The sequence below is a fragment of the Apostichopus japonicus genome, chromosome 4, assembly GCF_037975245.1.
Source record: "Apostichopus japonicus isolate 1M-3 chromosome 4, ASM3797524v1, whole genome shotgun sequence".
Lineage (NCBI taxonomy): Eukaryota > Metazoa > Echinodermata > Holothuroidea > Aspidochirotida > Stichopodidae > Apostichopus > Apostichopus japonicus.
Genome location: NC_092564.1, coordinates 11,830,878 through 11,845,057, shown reverse-complemented (window position 1 = coordinate 11,845,057; position 14,180 = coordinate 11,830,878). Strand labels below are relative to the sequence as shown.

General features: G+C 36.7%; 1 protein-coding gene across 3 annotated transcripts; it reads right to left on the bottom strand.

Moving 5' to 3' along the window:
• Window positions 1-264: 264 nt before the first annotated feature.
• On the bottom strand, window positions 265-14,116 carry LOC139966458 (alkylglycerol monooxygenase-like). 3 transcript variants are annotated; one of them, XM_071969476.1, is made up of 13 exons: window positions 13,983-14,116; window positions 12,688-12,811; window positions 10,982-11,112; window positions 8,915-9,066; window positions 8,349-8,452; window positions 6,429-6,524; window positions 5,455-5,521; window positions 4,604-4,669; window positions 3,592-3,677; window positions 2,729-2,863; window positions 1,579-1,695; window positions 1,238-1,320; window positions 265-696 (listed from the first exon to the last, which is right to left on the bottom strand). In XM_071969476.1, exons 2-13 carry the CDS (start codon window positions 12,802-12,804, stop codon window positions 495-497), a joined length of 1,356 nt encoding a protein of 451 aa, XP_071825577.1. In that variant the 5' UTR covers window positions 12,805-12,811; window positions 13,983-14,116; the 3' UTR covers window positions 265-494. The 3 variants fall into 3 exon arrangements, with proteins under 3 accessions (XP_071825577.1, XP_071825576.1, XP_071825578.1); XM_071969475.1 differs by having other exon boundaries at window positions 266-696; window positions 13,979-14,116; XM_071969477.1 differs by lacking the exons at window positions 12,688-12,811; window positions 13,983-14,116 and adding an exon at window positions 12,566-12,683 and having other exon boundaries at window positions 266-696.
• Between the last annotated feature and the right edge of the window lie 64 nt (window positions 14,117-14,180).

The window sequence follows — 14,180 nt, the reverse complement described above, 5'->3', positions numbered from 1 at the left end:
CCAACCCTCTACTACCCCTCTACAACCCCTTACTACCCCTCTACAACCCTCTACTACCCCTCTACAACCCTCTACTACCCCTCTAGTCCTCTACTACCCCTCTACAACCCTCTACTACCCCTCTACAGCCCTCTACTACCCCTCTAGTCCTCTACTACCCCTCTACAACCCTCTACAACCCCCTACTACCCCTCTACAACCCTCTGCTAACCCTCTACAACCCTCTACTACCCCTCTACAACCCCTCTACAACCCCCTTCTACCATCTACTACCCCTCTACAACCCTCTACTACCCCTCTACAACCCTCTTCTACAACCCATCAATTAAGTTCATATTTCTCAATTGGCTAATGTTTCTTTATGTGATTAGTGGAGAGAGTCTGGTCATATTTCTTGGTACTTTTGTAATTCCATTAAGACGGAAGAATAAAGGCATCAACCAAATAAAGGCTGAAATGATTTCTAAATATTTTCCTTTGACTAAGAAGAAACTTTACTCTCGTTTACTTTTACCGTTGGCAAATCGTTGAATACACTGTGGTAACCACATGAAGGCCGATAACAGAAACACTGCTCTCACAGCTGTGAAAATGACCGAGTCTAACTTGGTGAACGCAACCATGGAATCGTCAAAGACAGTCAACGTAGCTAATACTACTAAGCATCTAGCGCTCTCCAGAAGAGGTGCATACCACCTGTCAGGAAACAGATATGATAATTAAAGCATCATACAATACAACCTCTGGTTCATCATTCATATGTAAGCTGGGTGCAAAAAGGATGTTTCATTCGACCACTTTTGCAACCTTTTTAACTGCTTTCGTTTTTGTAAAGGTAGCATGAATTACAAGAAGTCCATATTTTAAGACAGTAGTCCGCAACCATCCATGAAGACTGATGCACTAGACATACCTCTACACCTCATAATGGCTGCTCAAAGTACTTGATGTTACAAAAGTATTTAATCCATCTCCCCTGGCAAGTTCTAATAACTGCATGTACAGTAGGGGAAAAACATTGCACTATTCACCATTAAAAGCAAATTCTCAGACCACTTTTGGGTAGTGAACCATACTAAATAGAACGTTGTTGCAAGACATTATATTCCATGACACCGACCAACAGCTCATCTTTGAACCATATTTCTATACTAAAATTTCCACAAAAAAAATTATAATAATAGTGTAAAATAAAATAACATAAAATAAAATAAAATAAAATAAAGGCTTTACTTACTTCAAATCACAAATAGCTCCTACACATGTGAATGAATAAATCATGTAAACCATGCCCAGCAGTGCTGATAGCTGATTCAGATTCTGACGTGATAAGGAAGAAAATAAAACAAAAAAATCTCCTGTATAGGATCAAGATAGCAGAAGCTCAATTTCTTCAAAGGTTTTACTTGTGGGACATTTCTACTTTCAGTTGGGATGTGATGGGGTGGTCTGAGAGCAGGGGAGAGAAGACGGTGACCCTATTTACTGTTCTTGACCGACCAACCGCTAAAATTGGCAGTTTTCAGATCGCCTGGAAGTTCCTCATAATTTAAACAGGGCTCAATGGTTTCTACTTACCCCACTTCCCTCTGAGTAGAAATGAAACACCAGGAAATTGATTAAAAAGTGAGCACAGATGTAGACCGACCCCCACAGAGGTAGTTTAGGGTCATACTTTGGTTGAGGATGGTGTATCTATCAGAGAGAAGACAAAAAACATAAGATATGAGCTACCAAGCGTAAAACCACACTGTCTTTCAAAAAAACAAGCTGCCTTTTGTTCGAAAATGTGTCTTTAGTTCCAACTAAAATTGATATTGAAATGCTGTCAAGTCCTTCAAAGCAAGAACTGTGTTATCATGAAACAAACTAAATATCGGACTTAAGAAAGGTAAATGGTTGCATATTAGAATTAAAAACAATGCTGTTACATTTCCAATTTACCCAAATATTTTCCCAGGTATATTTTACTGTCCATTATAGCATTTAGTATATATCTCATCATAAGACAGGAGGACAAGTTCTCACCCTCTGTGATAAAGTTTCAGTTGAGGAGTTCCCCCCTATCCTTTGTTGGGGAAAAATATGATATTTTGAGGTACCTACAATATTACCAGATTTAAAATAACAAAGTTAAATCTTAATGTAAGATTTGAATTGGTTCATTAACTTGTTACTATTAACAATTTGCCTTTTCTGTGCTGAAATATGAGCAGCTAGATGGAAATATCACAGTATTTATTACAACTTTGTCAAAACTGGATAAAATTCCATACATTTTTAAAAGTTTTCTAAACTTCACTGTACACTCACATACAACAGAAAGAAGAGGACATGTCAGTTGAAATCTACAGGTATGGTAACTCTCAGGCTCAGGTTATACAAATGATGGAAGGAGGGGGGATGGGGGGGGGGTACAGGAATAAACTCTCCCCATGATTTCATGTGAACAGTTCACACAGTGAAATCACTGAGGAGATTCATAAGAAACTTCTCCACATGTCTGCTGCAGTGATCAGGATAAACATATCTTCCTAATTGATGAATTATGTGGGGTACGACAGAAATTCAATGGCCATTTTCTCCATTACTTTTCTTAAATACACAGTAATCTATGTACAAAATAAGACAATTTGCTTTGTGATTGTATCTCTTGAGCCAGCCTAGATCTACGACTCACATCAGTTGTACTGAATCACAGAATGGTTTACAGTGTCTACAGACTTACGTCAGGAATGTCTTGGATTAACCCCGTCCTTGGCTTCCCTTGATCCCAGCCAGGTCCTTTAAAGACGACAGAGAGTTTGTTGCTGATACCATCAACCTCCCAGACCCTCTGCCACATCCACTGAAGGTGACAAAACTAAAATTGACCGAAATAAGAGTAAATAAATCATAAACAGGAAATAGACAAACTGCGGGTTAAAACAACACTGTAGAGAAGAACTGGATCGGAAAGAAAATTTATGGCAATTACTAATGATTTTCATATGTAACTGGAAAGCAGCAGTATCTTATATTAATTCAAGGACTAACAATCTGTTGTCGGAATCCCACCATTTAATGGGTGTTATCTCCTCCTCTATAAAACAGGTGTCGATTTATTATACTTCAAGAACAAACAGAGATGTTTCTTTTCCTTTCCACTGGTCATGCACAATCAGTGTGTGAACTAAAGGTGACTGTGAGATAACTAAGCAGAAACATCATTTGATTGACCAGTCCAATATAAATGGCACAGTCAGATGTTAAACAAGGTTCTAATCATGCGCCATGAACATTCTTTGAGTGGTGTGTGCGCATTATAAGTCTTATTATTATTATTATCATGTTAATTTTTATGAACATAAAGTCACAGTAATCTCATATGTGACATTTCCTTAGAGGACCAGAATGACTTAAAGCGGATCCTTTCTAACATTGTAGAAAGACATTAACTGCTTATCTGCCTCGAAAAGCATGTATACATTAATATACATAGGTCTGAGAGCATGCTATTTCCAATGTAATGTATTTTTCTGCTACAATCTATTTTCTATATAGAGATTTATGTACAGATGCTTAACACAAAGACATGTGTGACATCATTACCTGTGTGTAGAGAGGATTATAGGATTCCAGGGGATGGACAAGTCCATAGACCACCTTATCATCCCGTTTCTCAGCCTCAAAGGTACCTGGATAGAATAAACAGAAACAATCAATGTAGTATCTGATACATCTGAAGCAAAGACAAAGAACTACAACCTACAATCAGAGCTAGAAATAGGTATTCTTGACTCTTTTAGTGTGCTGTTATGTATAGTTCAGGTCCTCCACTTGCATTGCATTCTATTCAATCTGTTACTTTCGAGCAACCTGCTTCTTTCCATCAATGCAAATAACACTCAATGTCTGCTACTAAAATGCATTCATTATTTTAAATCAGTCTGGTCTGAAAGGACATGACAAGAAACTCAGAATATACTTCAAAATACAGGAGTTCACCAAATTTCATCAGTTACTATTGGCAACCACAAAAGCTGTGCATGCAACTCTGGCTGATGCAGTTGATCTCTCTGCATTCACGCTGGTAGTTTTCACAAGCAATTATTTTCACACATCATCGCACAAACCTAACAGACTTTACATTGGTGCAGACAATATAATTGCTCTTGGTCGTGAAAAAAGACAAAACTGTCCTGTGATATATTCCTATTCTGTTACTACTGAAAACTGCCTGCACATTCTGAGCTTCTCCGAAATGACTTGGAGACTGGTTTAGTCAGGTGGTTTAGTCAGGTGGTTAGTCAGGTGGTTTAGTCAGGTGGTTTAGTCAGGTGGTTTAGTCAGGTGGTTTAGTCAAGTGGTTTAGTCAGGTGGTTTAGTCAGGTGGTTCAGTCAGGTGGTTTAGTCAGGTGGTTCAGTCAGGTGGTTTAGTCAGGTAGTTTAATCAAGTGGTTTAGTCATGTTGAAACTGCCTTCTCTCTCTCTCTGTACAGTGGGCCAATGACTCATACATGCTCAACATTGAATAATATCATTCTTACACAGCCAAGAAATGTATGACTGTGGGTGTATTAACATATATATGGCCAAAATGCTCACTAAAAAGTGGACCTACCAAACATTCTGTCAAATATTATCAGAGTGCCAGCGTAATTTTTGTCGATGCAGTATCTGTTGCGACCTAAAACAATGGAAAGTTAAATCATTCATTATTCATATTCACTGAAAGTTAACAATGACAGAGTAAGGAAGACATTGTCAGGCTACTGGTCATTTTTTTCTTCAAACACCAAATTATCTAGCTGCATGCAGACAAACTCTGCTCAAAATCATCACTTGGAATATAAACACGACAGCACCAATGAGCAGATGGCAACAAAGCTGTACTCTGCACAAGAATTCATCATTGTAGATTTTTTGTTAGTTTTTTTTTCTTTTGTTTAATTTTTTGTTTTTTTAATTTGTCAAAGGGATATACTTATGACAGACAATATGATACTTTGAATTAGAAGAAAAAATGTTCCAAACTGTTACTGAAAACTTTATATGTAATTATTGAGAATAATTTAGATTTTCACAAGAAAATCATCCAAAAAAAAGACAAAAGCCTTCCTTACTCCAAAAAAATGAATCATAGTGGGTAATTTTTGGTAATTATCACAGATATTCTCAAAGGGCTCTCAAGTTTTCTTTTATAATTCTGCTGTTGACTTCTGTTCAATCAGTCGAACTGTAGAGCACTTAGCTATCAGTGTATCTAAATGCATACAGAGGCAAATGCATTTTGTTTTCTCAAGAATGTTAAACAAACTGTTTGTGTAACACAGAAACAGACATTTTCAGCTATGCTGTCATTTCATCGCAAGACAATCCTCTACTGCAAACACAATGTCTCATATCAATCATGAAAGAGCAAAGAAACCCACAAAAAAACAGTAAAATGTAACATCAAATATTATCTCTTACCATGATGGACTCTATGATGACTTGGTGTGTTTAATATGTACTCCAAAGGTCCAAGTGTGTCGATAAGCTGACAAAAAAGATCAGTTAAATACTCAAAATCGATCCAAAATTGCAAAATGGATCAATTCTAGGAAACTTAGTATTAAAGTGAATCAGGGCACTTTATGTGAAACAGCTTTTTGGCACTCCACCTGCCTTCACTGAAAAAGCTTGTGGCCTCTGACATGCTCTATCAGAGACAGATGAAACATAAAACAAATTGGCTAATTAAGACAGTGTCATCAATTAGCAAAGCTGAATGTGAATTTACCAACATGTTTCCTACTTGAAAGTGACTGAAAACAAGGATCTATTGGCTTCTGGTGTCAAGAGATAGATACATGCCAGAATCACATTAATGAAAGCAGAAAGGAGTGAAATGACTCAAGTATGCCCGGCACATTACTTAATTCCCAAAGACCAAAGGCAAATTGACCAACCAGGATACCACCTCTGAACCGGTGCGCTGCGGGGGAATGAGGCCAATAATGCAGCACTTACTTTACGCCAGTTGAATCAATCATCCGGTAGCCATTTATACCCCAGTCTAATCCACCCCGATTCAGGCACAGCCACTTGAATCAATAAGTTAGTAGTCATTTATACCCCAGTCTAATACACCCTGATTTAGGCACAGCCAGATGAATCAATAATCCGGTAGCCATTTATACCCCGGTGGAATTCACCCTGATTCAGGCGTCACCAGTTGAATCAATAGGCCTGTAGCCATATATAACCCAGTCTAATCCACCCGATTCAGGCACAGCCAGTTGAATGAATAATCCCTGATTCAGTCTAATCCACCCTGATTAAGGCACAGCCAGTTGAGCAATAATCTGGTAGCAATATATACCCCAGTTGAATCCACCCTGATTCAGGACTGCTGTATATCATGCCTTTTCAGCAACTCTTTGCAAAGCATTAAATATACATACCTCTGTGTGTATCCAGAACTGGTACAAAGTATTGAATTGGCTGTGCACTAAGATAAGTGATGGAGGAATGAACGGAGCCAACGGAATGTAGAAGGTCTGTAATAAGGAATTCAACAATTATTAAGCTTAAATATCAAATAATGAAAAGAAAAACAAACAGATAAACAACTAGCATCATCTTTGTTCTTTGAAAGAGCCTTTTTTTCCTGTTTAAAATATCCATGTTATTTTTAAAGAAAGTGTTAAAAGGTATTTGAGGAAAAGAATGGTGGAAGGGTTTGGAATGCAAAATTTGTCTCTTGTTAGTTTTATTGTATATTATATTGCAATTGATAAGATTTTGTATCAACACACCTACAGTAGAAATAAATGCAAGTGCTTTTATCTACCGAATGCTCCTTTTAGACTTTCTTGATGTTGACCTTGGCTTTGCATGCAGTGCGGATGGAAAAGTTAATGTTAATCCATAATTTTATAAATTCTAATAACTCAATCTACTACGTTGGTTTGACTTCAAATGGACAACAGAGCACCCTTGGATGACTTTGGAAACCGTATGTCCTTGAAAACTTTGCAACAAATTGGAAACATGTCATTTGAGGCCATGAAAGTCTCTGTTTTTCCATCGCTTTTGTTGTTTTGTTAGACTAAATAGTCCAGTCACTTAAACTGATGACACTCAGCTGTTAAAAGGGTCATTTCTCACCTGTTTAAAGGGTCATTTACTTTTAAAGTGTTATACAATTACAACTGGGACAGATAGCAATGTTTTTTATCCACTTATGACATTTTTGTATAATTTTGTGCATATTAAAAGTAATCTTTGAACAGAGCATATTGTGTTTAAAGTTATGAGTATTAAGCAATGCCAGAAGCCTAAATGGTCTTATTTCTACAATGGAAACACTGAAAGTGATTAATACAGATAAACTGATGCAACCCCATTCTGGGAATCTTAAACAAGAAATGTTTCAAATCTTGACAATTTTCAAACAAGCTGTATCAATACATTTCGCTCAAATCTTTCATTTTATCTTCATTTGACTTTTTGAATTTTTTGTTCATAATAAAGGCAATGCTTTCAGGCCTAAACTTACACCTGCCAGAGAAGAGAGCAGAATTATAAAGTTGGTAATGTCAGTGAGCTTCCACTAGAAAGGAATATGCTCCATTCACAGATGCTTTCAAAAGTCATTGTGATTTGTAACATGTCTGTTACTATGGTAACTCCCAATGCGGATATTGCATATCTGCTGTTAAATTTATTGTGTCAAAATAAGTTAGCCTGACCTCTGGATCCTAGCAGGATCTTCTTTTTAGCCTCTGAAGAAGATCCTGCTAGGATCCCAACATCAGGCCAACTTACTTTTACACATTCTCTTACACAGGCTCTTAAGTGGATAAGCAGTTTGCTTACAGTTCCATTTTATTTTGGAAAATTTATTAACTAAAGTTACAATATGAAGAGGTATAGCTGAATCAATCAAAGGCATTAAAAAAAAAGAAATATAAAAACAAGAAAAATTTAAAATACAAAAGTAAGTATATCTAAAATTACCTAAAAATATACCAAAATACTTATGGCACCCAGGAAGAGGAATATCGGAGTGCGTGCACCATATGTAGCATCGGTATGATAATGTGGCTGGTAACTGATCACGTAGAGAATGACCAGGTTTCCCCTCCCCTCCTCCCCCTCCCCACACCAACATACCCGTAAGGATCTCAATTTGGCATGCAGGCGACTTATGCAGATGGAGTCTACAAACTGCATGACTATTCCCTGCCTGCTTTATTAATGTCACCTACACCCTCTCCCTGCCTTTTGATGTGTTTCCAACCTACCATATAACTCAATAAGACCTTATATTACAGATAATTGGGATGAGAAATACCAATCATTAAGCCGTGTGTTCTTACCCAAGAGGTCAATCTTTGTAGAATGCTTTGTCTGAGGGCGGTGGTCAGATTATAATCTTCAGAGCTGTGATGGACCTGATGAGCTGCCCATAAAATATTCACCTCTGGAATGCAAACGAAAATGGAACAAAACAGATGCACAATCACTCTTATGTAATGCACCACAACATTAACTAGACAGTTATTAACTTTCAAATAATAATACCACAAAAAAACACAGAAAACAGTTGAAAATAATCAACAGTACAGGCAACAAATTGTATGAGGGTCATGCCACATTTATAAATGTTTTCCTCAACCATCAACCCCCCCCCCCCTTCCACCCATTCCCAACAATCAATATTAAATATTGAAGATCATAAACAAACAAACAAACATAGTTTAGCTGAAAATACCTGAAAATGATATATCAAAAAGATACCAACAACTTAGAAGACCTATAGACATTTTCAATAAAACTTATATGTAAGCCCAAAAAAAATGTGTACGTAGAAGAAAGGTGATTGGTGCAGTGAGTTCTTTCCCAAAACATAAAAATAAAGCAACACAAATGATCTAATTCTTACCATGTGCCATACGGTGAAACCAGTAATAGCATAAATCCACTCCAAAGAAACACAGGAACCAGGCTGTAGGACTGTCCCAAACCAGATTGACCGAACGGAATGTCTGGTGAAGCCAACCAAAGACAGCAAAGTCAAACCCTTTGATGAATATCCTGGTAAAAAACAAGGAGAGAATAATTGTTACTACCGGTCAGTTAATTAATCCATGTGACTTCCAGGACAGTTTGGGTCCATTCTGCATTATTTGATCTTTTGTCAGCAATTTTTATTAATATTTTAAGTATATATTACTGCAAAGATCACAATTGATCAAGTTGAGACAGACTCCTAGGTGTAGTTTTTCACTAAACAGAAGGCTGATTGACTAAGTAATTAATGAATTCAAACCAAGTCTTAAAAATTCATGGCCCAAACACTTTGCATGATTGATATCTATCACATGTAAAAAATTAGGATAGAAATTATTAAACTGTTTGGCTTCATTATTTTAAAATTCAATTTGACTATAGTTAGGCTGATGACCTACACATTGTCACAGAAATTTGGTATATTATAGCATCCATAAAATAGTCAAAATCAATTCAAAACACTGCTTTAAGAGTTACAGTACTACGATGACTTCATAGAATAAAGAACTTTAATCTTCTCTTCACTGTCTTCAGCAGCATATACAGTTTCGGACAGTATGATAGAAATTCACTTTGATTCTGTATGTACCTTTTCTGGTAGGTAAAAGGTTGAAGGTAATAGGTTGAAGGAAATGAACCCACATAATATACAGCACATCAATCTTATTTTCCTTGAGTCTGTGGATGTGTATGCAGAGTGCGTGTTTGTGTGTGTGCGTATATATGCAGGTGGGTTTGGAAGTGAGGGATATCATAAAAAACCTGAAGCGCTGTAAAACAAGTCAGGTAGTTGTGTGGTAATGGACTTTCTTCTTCAAGTATGTATTTACTTTTATTTACTTTTACTGCAACTCACTTAATAATAATAATAATAATTTACAGTTCTTATATAGCGCAACTTACAATAAAGTCTTGCCGCGCTGTACTTAACTTGGTAACTTGTCACACCTACACACCAAAGTGTGCACAATTCAAACAATCTCTCCTGGGGCACCACAGTGCACCACAGCCACGTCTCCCCTGGGGGACTTCCCATAGGGTGCAGCCACAAACCAGCGCATGCAACTATATTTACAAGTCATCTCGCAAGTCCCCATTTATACACCTGGGTGAAGAGAGGCAAATGGAGATAAAGTGCCTTGCCCAAGCCCCAAGGACACAACGCAATGATCTGGCCAGGGCTCGAACCTGTAATCCTTAGATCACAAGTCCACTGCCTTAACCACTTGACCACAATGCCCTCCTGCAAACCTTGTCACCTGTGTTTGCATGGTAACAGTTTTAATGTTGTAAATAGACAGAGCAGTTTAAATTCAAATGATCAAAGGTCACTGGTGTTTATGTTTTCCTCATACAATTACCTTAGTACAATGCACTTAAACATCCAGTAGCATGCTGCATCAAAGTACATCAGTTCTGTAGACATTTAGATATACAATTACCCAATCTTAACCACCAGAAGATAACATCATCCTAAAATAAAGTCATCTGTCAGTTTGAGAGTCAAAGTCCATCCTTCTAGTATATGTTTATAAGGGTTATCTTTCTTAAGTGCTGTTAATACAACACTAATTCTGCCTAATGATACCATAAGCCTCTCGCTGTAATCTGTAACACACACTACAGGGGGGAAAAGAAACAAACAACAAAACATGCACATTTCTTTAAGAGTACATTTGGCAAAACCTACCTCTGTCGAGTATCTTGTTTAAAGGATATGAATTTAGTGACCAGCAACTGTATACACAAATTAATGTACACGTATAGCACAATGATTTAATCAAACGGTACTACTTAACAACAGAAATGAGAGCTGTCCCACAGTGTAAATCAGAGGACTTCTGCTTGCGAGGCTCCAGTGTATGAACTAATTAAACTGTTTTGCACCTTGTACTGTATGACTTGTTTTCAATTATCTTCTTTCGGATTCAGTACTTACGCAGTTAACATCATGAACATGCCAGCCGTCATTGACGAGATACCATCTGCCAACCGAACGACATTCTCTCTACCTTGGATGAGAACGACAGCGACCTCCAACAGAATTGCGACAAAAAAGAACACAGCTGACTGTAGAACAGAAAAGACATTTACGTGAAGAGAGTTTGAACAACAGATCAATTCCATCAGCGCAAGACACACACAACAAACAAAACGAGAAACTGCTAAAGTTGTCATATCGAAAATTCATTGTATCCCATAATTGTCATTTAATATTTTAAGAAGTTTTAATAAAACTTATGTACTCTGGTATGGGTGAAGTTACCCAAATAAACGGTTGTCATTTGGTTCTGTACACATAGAATTAAAGAGCTATACTGTACACTAACTTAATCATTAGCTAATTTAGAAGGGAAGGAGGCAATTGAGATGAAAGAGTGGGAATGGGGGAAAAAGGCACTATCTTCACTCTTATTCATCCCTACCCCAACAACACCCTCTCATTTCTAAATATGCAAACCGTGATAAAACTGGCAGTTCTTTGTATAAACCACAATGAACTCCCACCCCACACCTTTGAAAACCCCATAAATCAGAAACAAAGTCACATTCCACTAATAGGTATTGATACATTGGTGTACATTTATATGACAATATTTGGCAATTGATCTGTTACATGTGAGGCATTAGGGATGTAAAATCTTTAAAGGATTGGCTTAAGGAAGAACTTTAGTCCAAATAAATCATAGTCCATGAAAAGAAAGTCTTATGCCATCTGTTTCAGGCTCTCACAAATGTTTTCAGGTTAACCTTAATCTCAAAGTCTGAACGGTGTCTTCCCCATCAAAATATGGTGTTCAGCCATGAATTATAAACATAAAGCTAATTGCATTTATATGTATGTATGTATGTATGTATGTATGTATGTATGTATGTATGTATGTATGTATGTATGTATGTATGTATGTATGTATGTATGTATGTATGTATGTATGTATGTATGTATGTATGTATGTATGTATGTATGTATGTATGTATGTATGTATGTATGTATGTATGTATGTATGTATGTATGTATGTATGTATGTATGTATGTATGTATGTATGTATGTATGTATGTATGTATGTATGTATGTATGTATGTATGTATGTATGTATGTATGTATGTATGTATGTATATTAGATCCTCCTGCAAGCAGGAACTCGGGAAGAAGCCTCATTGGCTTACCAAAGCCGCAAGCTGACCGAAGTCAGTCTCTCACATTCATATTTAACGTCCATGATTATGAATTGTTAATTGTGACCAACAACTCTTTAACTGAACGACATACATTAATCTGGGAGTGACTCGAACAGGGGACCTTATGTTGTTGTGTATTGAAACAAACGTATAATTTGTCATTACATCCGGTTTAACTATATTACTATGTATGTTATCTCCTACCCTGCTGATACTTTTCTTAGAAGTTGTAACTTACCAGGACTCATGCAAATGTGCTGTACCGATATAAGCTCAGGAAGAAGAAAGAGTGAAACAGAGGGTGTTTCAGTCAGAGAAGAATAAACTTCACAAAACTCTTACTGATGTATATTGTGTTGTTAACTTGTTACTGTCTTGGTTTACTTGTGCTACAAACACAATATTAGTGATTTGTTAGCAAAAGTATAGTAGTTAAGTCTTTGTCATGTGTATTGTAGTTGTACCTCTTGCATATAGTTTGGGACATCAGCCACATGTTCTGCAGAAGTCTCATTCGGTGTTACCATATAAAAGAGTCTTCTAACTCCTGTGATGACATCTGTCTTTAACAAGGAATCCATCGTCTACCTATTGTATACAAAAGAAACAATCAAGTAGGGTGCATGTCTGCAACAAAATTCACAAGTATGTGCTGTTACAACAGTTGATCAAACTTAAGCGTAATGCCGATGCAATAAAATGACAGACCTAGAAATAGTTAAGGTCTATATGATTTTTATTTGAACAGTATTCTGCATTGCAGGATTTGCAGGCATAATTTTCGTTTCTTCTGACCAATTGTACACATAATAGGACATCCCTCATTCTAATCAACTTTGAACCAAGAGGTTTATGTGATCTTGAACAATTGGTTCACTCCATAATTACTGTACAGTTCTGCTAAGACCAACACAAGAATTTTTTATCCCACTCTTTTATTGTAATGTTTTGTCTTTTCATCACCAGTTCTTTGTAATTTTTTGCCTAATTTGTAGATATTTCATCCTTTCCATCAGAGTCTGAGTGGCAACTCATCACTAGCACCTAAAAGTTACTTTTGAAAGTGTGCAATCTTTATTTGTTTACTTAAATTTTATGAGTCACACTTTTTGCTAGTATATATTTACATCAAGAAAACAATGGTCAAAGTATTTTGAGCTTCTGATCTTCTGGGAGTTAAAGCTTCATATCAAGGAGCTCCTTATGTTTACATTTATCAGGAATGGGGAGAACATTGCCTTGAGGCGATAGGAAAACGAAATAAAGGTTAGCAAGTAATTACTTATTTTATCCTTTTATATACTGTACTGTGCTAAGCCTTCTGTTGTGGTGGACTTTTCATTTTTGTGATAAATTTGTGGTGCATCACATGTGATTATGAGCTTTGGTAAGGACTACCTGTACCTACCCCTACAAAATAAATGAAACAATCCAACCAGGGAAAGAGGAGTCTGGATCCAGGTGTCTCAACATAAGAATAAATTCAATGCCAATTTTCTATCACTTACCTTGAGTACTAATAGTAGTACAGACAGATAACTACTTATAATTCACAGATTACATTATCGCCATAGCTAGTGACTATAGCCTGGCCGATAGGTACAGTACTATAGGACTAAGCCAAGGTTGCGTAACTTTTAACTCACTAACTAAGGCTAGACGATATTGTTCTTGTTTACAGTTTTCACTACAGTGCGATATCTGCCATCATAGTTCATACCAAAAATAAGATTGAAAAAGGTATTTCACTTCTACTTACTAGATTACGATTAATTTTCGGTATTACGTTGCTCTCTCAAGTTGAAACTTCATGAAACTTGCTTAGATACGTTTGTGCACGGTAAGTTCATGCTCACTGGTTGTGTTTATATCGATCAGCTGTAATAATCACTGATCTGATTCGACCATGGAATTCGACATAGCGCCACTAATTACGTCATCAGGTTTCTTACGTAAC